This window comes from Microtus ochrogaster, assembly GCF_000317375.1.
Source record: "Microtus ochrogaster isolate Prairie Vole_2 chromosome 14 unlocalized genomic scaffold, MicOch1.0 chr14_random_1, whole genome shotgun sequence".
NCBI lineage: Eukaryota > Metazoa > Chordata > Mammalia > Rodentia > Cricetidae > Microtus > Microtus ochrogaster.
The window spans coordinates 28,997,068-29,007,164 of record NW_004949096.1 but is presented as its reverse complement, the minus strand read 5'-3'; the positions used below and the strand labels follow the sequence as shown (position 1 = coordinate 29,007,164).

General features: G+C 42.9%; 1 protein-coding gene across 1 annotated transcript in view; it reads right to left on the bottom strand.

Annotated features, from left to right (window-relative positions):
* The window catches only part of Ganc (glucosidase alpha, neutral C), a 58,864-nt gene that overhangs the window by 24,827 nt on the left and 23,940 nt on the right, over positions 1-10,097 (bottom strand). Inside the window, exons 9-14 of the mRNA XM_026787859.1 lie at positions 9,078-9,258; positions 8,739-8,892; positions 6,518-6,753; positions 4,623-4,749; positions 3,702-3,781; positions 754-897 (exon numbers count right to left, since the gene is read on the bottom strand). Of these exons, the coding sequence (XP_026643660.1) occupies positions 754-897; positions 3,702-3,781; positions 4,623-4,749; positions 6,518-6,753; positions 8,739-8,892; positions 9,078-9,258 (922 nt within the window). The remainder of the gene's footprint in view (positions 1-753; positions 898-3,701; positions 3,782-4,622; positions 4,750-6,517; positions 6,754-8,738; positions 8,893-9,077; positions 9,259-10,097) is intronic.

Here is a 10,097-nt window from a genome sequence, read left to right as displayed (position 1 = left end):
CTGGTCTCGAACTCACAGAGATCTGCCTGCCTCTGCCTCCCAAGTGCTGGGATTAAAGGCGTGCGCCACCACCGCCCGGCTTCTAGCCCCTTTAAAAATATTTTTAAAATTTAAGTATATGTGAGTCCCTGTGTAGGTGCCTCTGAAGGCCAGAATAAAGTGTTGGATCCTCTGGAGCTGTAGTTACAGGCTGTTGTGAGCTTCCCAATATAGGTGCTGGGAACTAAACTCAGGTCCTCTGGAAGAGCAGCAAGAACTCTTACGTACTGAGCCATCACTAGCCCTTGTTTGCTTTTTGCTTTTATGACAGTTTGCTGTATAGTCTAGGTTGGCCTAGAACTCATTATGTAGGCCAGGCTGGCCTTGAATTCCCAGTCCCTCTGTACCATGAATACTAGGATTGCACATGTGTGCCACCAACCTCAAATAAGCTAGCAATAGATGGATATATATGAAATCTTAAAATCTTGCCTTAATTACCTTTGTCAACATATTTGTAGATTGCCTGTGCCAATACAAGTCTTCTAGTAGTATTAAATGTCATACATATATAATAGTTTAAAATTCATCAGGTTTATTGTAAAAAGAAGAGGAAGTAGAGGGAGAAATAATAAATTGGCTATAATCTAAGACTCACTGCAGTTGACAACAAAGACACACAAAGAGTGTGCACAGTGCGCCTGACTACAGAACTGATCTCCTGTCTAGAGGCAGGGACACAAATCTAGTTGACTTCTAATTTGAATGTCTTACCTGATAAAATCCGTAGATGTTGTGAAGTTCCCTGTGTTCCCAGTTGCCATAATGAACAGCATTCTTTTGCATGGTTAGCTCTGGCCCTCTGAAGACCGAGGGCTCATTCATGTCATTCCATATGAAGAGGATATCCGTTGATCCCTAGAAAGTGAACTCTGTTCATGAGGATCCTCCCTCAGGGATGTTCTTTCTCTCACTTCTGTCTTATTTATTTTTATGTCTATTGGGTTGTGAATTCTGTATGATTTGTTCAATGAAAATTCCATGCACCTACAGCAGTATCTGACTCAAAGCAAGCTATCAATAAATTTTTTTGGTAATTATGCTGCACTATATTGTCTGTGAAATACAACTGCCCTGTAAGTTCACACAAAGACATCCTTGGGGAATATGTGCCAGAAAAGTTGTAAATACTCACCACCCGGCTCTGTATCATCTACGATCTACTACAAGTGTTCACTTGATCTTATCCAAAAGTTGAGAAAAATTCTTGCTACAACTCTGAACTAAAGTCAATTATTACTATACATGAACTTATTTTTTCTCTAATACTCTGAAAGACTTGACAGCTGAGTTATCTGTTTGTTAACGTCTTAAACAATTTGTGTTCTTTCCATCTACCGAAAATGTTATTACAATTCTTTTTATAAAATTCACGGTCTTTCAGCATTTGAATATCAGTACAGGGAGCCTCAGGCAGCTCCTTCCACTATTTCTTAACGCTATGTTCTTTCCACCATGTCCTAATAAGGCCTAGCTCCCTTCCAGGACACTACAGAATACACCTGAGACCTTATCTACATGATAGATGATCTTTCCCATGCTTGAAGGTGGCCTATATGTTTCCTTACCTATTTTTAAGCTAATTCAGTTTTTTTCTGAGATGGGGTCTCTCTATTATGTAGCTGTGGCCGTCCTGGAACTCACTATGTACACAGGCTGTACAACAGGCACAGAGATAACGTGCTGCTGCCTCTCAGTGCTGAGACTAAAGGTGTACACCACCATGCCTGGCTTCTAAGCAAATTCACTTCTAAGAACAAGGCTGCACAATTTCAAAATATTTGCCTTCAGTCTTTTTTTTAGCATTTCTAACTCAAAGATCGGCACATTTTCTTCTCCTCCCCTTCTTTTTATAAAGATCTAGATAATTTACATTTCCATCTTTGTGGATCATAAAAGCGCTTTAATTTAATCTACTCTGGCACAGTACTATGAAAGCAGCCATGAAGTGAATGACTGTAGCCATATTTTGTCTAAGGATTGATGTTTATACCATACTGTTTTTCTAGTCTCCTTCCTAATCAGTTATGTTCAGAAGCAAACATCTTGTGCTTAAGAGCAGAGCTTGGGAGAAAATAGATCGGAATTCAAACCTTGAGTCTATCACTTAGTAAATGGTGAACTTTGTGGGTTTTAAAACTCTCCACACCTCAATTTTCTTACATTTGTGGTTAAGATTTAATTATAGTTCCAATTTAGAGCATTTTTATAAGGAAGAAATGGGGCGATGCACATCAAATGCTTAAAACAGCACTTGGGATGTGGCTTGCATTCAGTTTGTGTTAGGTATTGTCATCATTACCATGATTGGTTGAAGACAGGTCTCTAATGTGACCTCCACTGCTTTCCATGGTTCTTTTAAGATTTTAATTATTAAATTTTGCTTTTATCAATACATTATAATTGATAACAGTGGTTCTCAACCTTCCTAATGTGGCAACTCTTAAATACAATGCCTCATGTTGTGGTGACTCCCAACCACAAAATTATATTCATTGTTACTTCAAAACTGCAATTTTGCTACTGTTATGAATCATAATGTAAATATGTGACATGCAGGATATCTGATATGCAACCTGTAATAGGGTTAGTCGACCCCCTAAGCAGTTTTTTTTATTTTTTAATTTTATTTATTTATTAAGGATTTCTGCCTCCTCCCTGCCACTGCCTCCCATTTCCCTCCCCCTCCCCCTATCAAGTCCCCTTCCTTCATCAGCTCAAAGAGCAATCAGGGTTCCCTGACCTGTGGGAAGCCCAAGGACCGCCCACCTCTATCCAGGTCTAGTAAGGTGAGCATCCATACTGTCTAGGCTCCCCTAAGCAGTTTTGACACAGGTTTTGAGAACCACTGGTTTGTAAGATAATTTCACACTAGTTATAGCCACTTTATTGCTGATGGGGCTTATTGTTTGTTTCCCTTCCTTCCTTCTTTCCCTTTTTGTTTTAGACAGGCTCTCATGTTGCTTAGGTCTTGAATTTGATAAGTAGCTGAAGATTGACATTAACTTCTGATCCTTCTGCCTCCACCTCCTAATGCCGGAATTACAGGCATGTACTACCATGGGTCTTTGCTGTGTTGGGGATCAGGCCTGCTAGCCAAACATTCTGTCAACTGAACTATTTTCATAGTTTTAAGTCTTTTCTATTTGAGACAGGGTCTTTCTATGTAGCCCTGGTTGTCATGGAACTTGCAATGTAGACCTGGTTGGTTTCCAGCTCACAAAGATCCCTCTGCCTTTGCCTGTGAACTGAGGTTAAAGGTGTGCATCACCATACCCAGTGTTTTCCTTGAGGCAGAGATTCACTCTGTAGTCCAAGCTGGCTTTGAATTAATGGCAATTCTGCTCATCTTCCCAAGTGCTGTGATTACTTGGTCCCCATGTCACTTTTCAATAATAGGTCTTATATTAAAATATACATAGTAATTATAAAATAGAATAAACATCAATTGTACTATATTTTGATATAGGTTAAACCACAGTTTTTATACATCTAGTAATAGTACCCTTCCTAAAACCATCAAAGCCTATAATGCGGTATCTATTCTTGCCTTTTATATATGCACTATCTCAAAAACTACTTAATAAAAGCAGTTTTAAGCAACTACCTTTTCCTTTCATCTTTCAGGTTAACTAGGAAGCAGAAAAAGAATAGAAACCAACCTGATAAACAGGAAAAGCAAAAAGGCTGGAATACCACTCTCTGACCTTGGGATTGGTGAAATCCAGGTAAGACGAGAGACCTGCAGAGCACAACAGTGGACAGTCTGTCAAGAACAGGGGTCTTTACGCAAGATGTGTGGAAAGAAGATATGAGAGTTATCAATGGACGCCTTATGTCAAACACAAAAGACAACTGAGACAGGCATGGTCTGTAACAAGTGAACAAAAGCAATCTTTAAAGATACAAAATGTAACCCTTTCAACACCAGAGCCCAAGGGCAAGCCAGTGAACAAGTGTCAGGATGGAGTTCGTCCTTCACTAATGGCTGGAAAGCCAGGTAGGACATCCACTACTCTGCAGTGAACCCTGTTTTTAAAGAGAACATGGACTTGTTCCAATGGCTCAAGGGAGAAAAGGGAGGTAGGGGCTTCTCCACAGCACTTGGATTTATGACACCATGGTGATTTCTTTTGGTCTTTGGAGAATTTCTAACAAGGCTTTAGACTAGCAACTTTTGCATCTAGAGTTCCACAGGCAGCTGAGGCCACTCAGGAAAGACCGAAAGTCAAAACTGTGAGCTAAAAGGACAAAGAGCAATTACAAGGGAGAGCCTGACCACACTTTATCCCCACCTCCCACCCCAGGCTGTCCTCACTTCTTCCTCCCATGTCTGTCTGTTTAGAGATGTAGCAGCTGTGGATATTAGCCTATTTGCCCCTTCTCACTCATTCATCTGATCACTGACTTGATAAATGCACTCAGTTCTCTGCACCAGGTGTTATAAAAGGCAATGGCCTATCTCCCTTAAAGGTGCTGAGAATGTGGTTGGAAGGGATAGACATGCCCATGAGGAACGAGAATGCTGGCCATAGACGTTTTATTAACTGGGACAGCACAAGTGGAAGCAAGTGATACCATACCAGGCCAACATATGCCTTCGAAGTCGCCACCTTCTGGGTTCTTCACAAAGAAGCCCTGTTCCTTGGCTTTAGCATATACTGAGTAGTCAGGATCCACCTTGATGTGGGGGTCACTGATAACCACAAGCTGTCAGGACAGAGATTTAGAGAACATGTCAGCTTTATGAGGCTTGTGTTCATTCAGGTGTTCCCATCATAGTTTCGAGGGGTCGAGTTTTACTCATGGAAAAGTTTGGACATTACTAAATCCCTATGACCTTTCACTTGTTATCAGCCAGGCATGGGTGGTGCAAGCCTTTAATGCCAGCACTTGGGAGGCAGAGGCAGGCAGACCTCTGTGAGTTCAAGTTCAGCCTGGTCTACAAAGTCAGTTCCAGGACAGCCAGGGCTACACAGAGAAACCTTGTCTCGAAAAACAAACAAAAAAAATGTTACCAAACCCAGGTAAATCCTCTTTAATAACTATCATGGCTTATCATCTTTACTATTATTTTGCATTTATTTATGTATTTTGTGTGTGTCTGTTCATTGGTCTATAAGAAGTAGGTTCTCTCCTGCCACCACATGTGTTCTGGGGCTTGAACTCAGTTTCTCAGACTTGGTGGCAAAGTACCTTGATCCACTGAGCCATCTCAGCCCCCATCCACACCTTTAAGATTTCAGGTCTTCAATCCTCAGTGCAAACTACCAACTACTGCAAGCTACCCCTTCTTCATCTGAAACACGGTAATAAGGCCAACTTGAGAGTTTTGTAGCTGGAGGAATAATATGCTTTATCATAATGTCTAGCCCACAATTAAATGCTTGACAAATTATAGTTATTAATTAATTAAGAAATTAGGGGGTTAGAGCTGAGCATGGTGGTCCATGCCTTTAATCCTAGCACTTGGGAGGTAGATGCAGGCAGATCTCTGTGAGTTCATTACTGCTACCCTTCCTTCGCCCTAACCGTCTAGAAGAGGAAAGAGGTATATTAGGAATTATGTACTTTTCTGTGGCTTTTCTCCTTCCCCCTTTAAATTTCAGTTCTTTCCTTGACCAAATTTACAGAAAGAGTCTGTCAGTGAAGCATGTATATAAAAAAAATAAGAATCTGGTTACATTTTTTAAAAATTACACTTATCAACTTGTGTGTGGAGCAAGGGGAGACGTATGTTTGCCAGGTGTGCATGTGGAGGTCAGAAGACAAGCTGCATGAGTTGGTTTCATCCTTCTATCACATGGGCTCCTAGGACCAAACTCAGGTTGTCAGATGTGGGGCAAGCACCTTTACCTGCTGAGCCATCTTGGTCCCCAGGACTCCATGTCTGACCCTCTGTTGTTAAGCCTTTCAAGCCCTACCACGTCCTCTTTCCCTCCTGCCCACTAGCAGTCATCCTGACAAAACAAGCTCTGATGGCCAGAGGCAGGAAGTTTAGACAACCCAGCCCACGTGGAAGAACTCATCCCCACACCACCTGTCAGCTACCAGGGACTCCAAGATGGGCCCCTTTCCCAGCTTTCTCAAGTCATTTTCAAAGTAGTCAGGAGAGAGCCCTGCTCTCTCCAGAAGGCCTCATGATACGAGATGCTTTTCTGTTTTTGGTGTCTGTGTAGTACCACCAATTCTGACAATGGGACCTTTTAGGGGAGCAGAGTGCCATCACAGCAGGGTAGCTGCCACCAACAGACTGAAAGGCTCAGGCCCCTTCATTGTTTGGGGGCTTCCACAACTGTGGCAGGGGTGGATGGCGTCACCGCATTTTCGCCCCGTCTTCTGTCCTCACAGCTACTATTATACTGGAAAGCACTACGTTCACAATGGTTTTCTTCCACCAGAGGGTCTTCCTCTGCTGATGTGCCAAGACAAATCTAAAGTTGGGATTAGAAAGCTTTCAACGCCAGGCTGGCTTCACCTTGCGTCTTTTGCTCCTGAGTAGCTCTTGCATCCTTTTGGGGTTTGCGAATCTCTTCTTGTCCCAGGTGAAGTATTTCTTGTCCTCAGTGTGCTCTATGTCCAGCCACATGACATCATATGGAATGTCATGCTCATCAAAACCTGCATCCACTTCCTTCACATCCTGCTCATCTTCATAGTTCCAGCGGCACTGGTGGTACCCCAGGGAAAAAAGAGGGGGCATGGCTTGTGTGCCTAAAAAAAGATGACAATGGAGACCACTGATGTTATTTAACCAGTGAACATCTCCCCATTCTCTACAGGGGATTAAACACCGAGCTTGACATGCATAGACAAACCAGGAAAAGAAAAACTAGACCCTGCCTTGAAGAAACTGGCAGTTAGGGTGATGGGGCAGGCTTATAAATAAACCCTGCGCTGAAACAGCTGCCATGCTAATGGTATCAGTCTAGCGCTGTGGGAACACATTCATTTTGTTTATAGAGTAAGGTGGGGTCTTTAGAGCTTTCCCAAGGCAGGTGAGAAGGGGGGAAGCCTTGACTAAGTATAAGGATGCCAGGCAGGGAGACTAGGTAGAGCTCATAGGAACAGAGAATAGAGGCACAGGCAAAGTAGTACATGTAGTCCTAGAGAAAAAAATACTGAGGGTCACAGTTTGAGACTGAGAGGAGATGGGACTGGAAAGATCAGTTTATAAAGAGACCTGTACCTCAAGATCAGAATTCTATTCATAATTTCTTTTACAATAAGACATAAAAAAATGGCAACGTGGGGGCTGTGGATACAGGTCAGGTGGTAGAGTACTTGCCTAGTGTCCACAAAACTCTGGGTTCAAAATTCCCAGCACTCTACAATGCATGCCTGTAATCCTAGTACTTGGGAGAGGTCGAGACAGAAGAATCAGAAGTTCAAAGTCATCCTTGGCTACATGGAAACTTCAAGACCATCTTGAGATACATGAGACCCTGTCTTAAAAGAAATGAGGGAGTGAGATGGCTCAGTGGGTAAAGGTTCTTGCCACCAAGCCCGATGACCTGAGTTCAGTCTCTAGGTCCCGCAAGGTGGAAGGAGAGAACTGATTCATGAAAATTACCACAAAAAAGCAGCTTAAAACAAAAGAGCAAACAAAAGTTCAACACAGATCTGGAGCCTGGGCAGTAAGGGGGAGGTAGTGTCTGTTGAGCTATGTAGAATATATGAGGAAGGCTCAAAGGCAGATAGTAGCAGCTCCCTGCTCTAGAAACCTCAGACAGGGACCCCCACATGCTCCTCAAGTGCTAGGGTACCAGACTCATCTAGCCACCAAGGGCTTCTATGTAGAGCCATATAATCACGTGTAACTCCAGCTCCAGGGCTCAGACACCTTCTTCTAGGTCCTGTAGGCACTTTATCTCAACACATACATACATAGTTTTAAAATAAAAATAAAATCTTTAAAAAACCCATCTTCATCAGTATCTCTAAGGATGAAAAAAGACAAAAGACTCACAAAGTAGACTAGGGCATCATGGAACAATGAGCACACAGTCAGGATCAGAGATAGGAATACCCTCAACATTAGAAACATGGAGAAAATTTCTCAGAGAAGAGGCAAAAAAAAAAAAAAAAAAAAAGGAGAAAGAACACGGATGTGAAAACTATGAAAGGAACAGCAGACTTCCCCAGGACTGACGGACAATAAGACTGAAGGTGCCCACGTCTCACCCTCAGTACAGAGACCTTTTGAAAGGAATGCATCTAGGGAATTCACTGTAAACATTCGCAGTATTAGTGATGAGGAAGGTGGCTCAGTGAGAAAAGTCAGATCATGTGGGAAGGAACACAATGAATGGTTTTGGAGTGAGAAGACAGGGGACAGAGAGAAATGCCTTTGAGTTCTAAGGAAAGAACTTCTAGTCTAGCTGACACAATTAACAGAGAAGAACACATTTAAAAGTTCAGGGTGGAATACTCCTTAGCTACAAGAAGATTGTTCCCAGAGACTAAAGGCTCCAAGCAGGCATATGAAGTGTTAGGGATTAGAGAGTGGGCAGTCCAGTGTCATGTTTTAGCTTGTCTGGATGTAATGATGGCAGGAAGAAAAGTGCTTACTACTTAAAATGCGTAGGGACATTGTTTGTGATTTCCATGTAGTGTAGAACAAAGATTAATTTACAGTGATGTACACAGGATAGACAAAACATAATGGGGTGAGGACCCAGCAATCTCCATGCAAGTACCTGTGAGGGATGAGTACTGCTTGAAGATGTCAGAAGGTGTAGGCCCTGTCAGCAGAAAAACATCAATGATTCCACTCTCCGACATCCAGTGCACATCCGTCTGACACCTGACCTTTTGTTTGGCAGCTGCTGGGCCCATCTGGGTCAGGACGTACTGGGAAAGGATGCAATGGAAATCTGAGAAATTTCACTGTAAACTATAGGCCCCTGTTCTAAGTGAGTCTGTGTACATTTGATAGCTCCTACTGACTTTTGTCAATTATACTGTCACAGAAAATGCTGCTGTTAAAGAAAAGGGCTCTGACTAACTATGGCATGCAGCCACAGTCTATGGCTCACCTCAACTGCTGGCTCCGTGTTGATCTCCACTAGTGTTTCTGAGGCATTCAGCCAGAAAACGGCTACAGTCCTGCCCTGTTTGTGGGCCAGGAGATAAGGCACTGAACCGTAAATGCCCATTTTGTCATGTATTTGATATCCATAGACATCTAGGTTATAAAGACGGTATGCATCTCCATCCCTGAAACACAAAGGAGGTTCATCACCAAATACACAAGTGGATTGCTAATGACTAGGACAGCTTCATTGTCTCCTGTGAACAGACTGTTCACCTCCTGCCAGGCGTGAAGGCACACACTTACACTCCTAGCACAGAACTGTGAGTTAGGGGCCAGCCTGGGCATGCAACAAGACCCTATATAGAGCCACTCCCCTCCAATGAGTCATCTCTTATCACTTGCCTAAAGGTTTCCTGGCCTAATCTGGTGGATGAGCTCCCCCTTTGTCTCTGCTGGCTCCCTGGGAATCTCAGGCTTAGATCCTAGATACCTTTACTAAGGTCCCCTGTGAATCCTCCAGAAGAGCGGCCACACTGAATCCCTCTGCTAATGGGCTGTGTGAAGACTTCTTTGCAGCTAAAGAAAAGAAGCGCATCCTAACATACCTCCAGATCTGGAACAGGACTGAGATGAGGAGCTCGGAGCTGGAGGGCCAGACTAGTCACTCTGCCTACCTACTAAATAAACAGCCTCTGTTTCTTTTTGGTTTTGTCTCCTTTTAGGCAGATGCCCTGGGATCCATTTGTCAGTAGTGTCAGCCTGAAATGGTCTCTCCAAGGGAATCACAGGTACTGGAGACGCCACGTTTTCTGGCTCATTGTCCTCTTTAGAGTGAAGGTCCTTTTCCAGATCAGTTATTTTCTTTTTGGTATTTTCCCAGGGTTCCACAAAAACAGATCCTTCACTGTAAAAGCAAACCTCCTCCCCTTTAATTCCAATTACTCATTTTTATTTCTGTATTTTTGGGCTCACTATTGCAGCCTTTTAATTAGTGTGAGTGTGTGTGTGTGTGTGTGTGTGT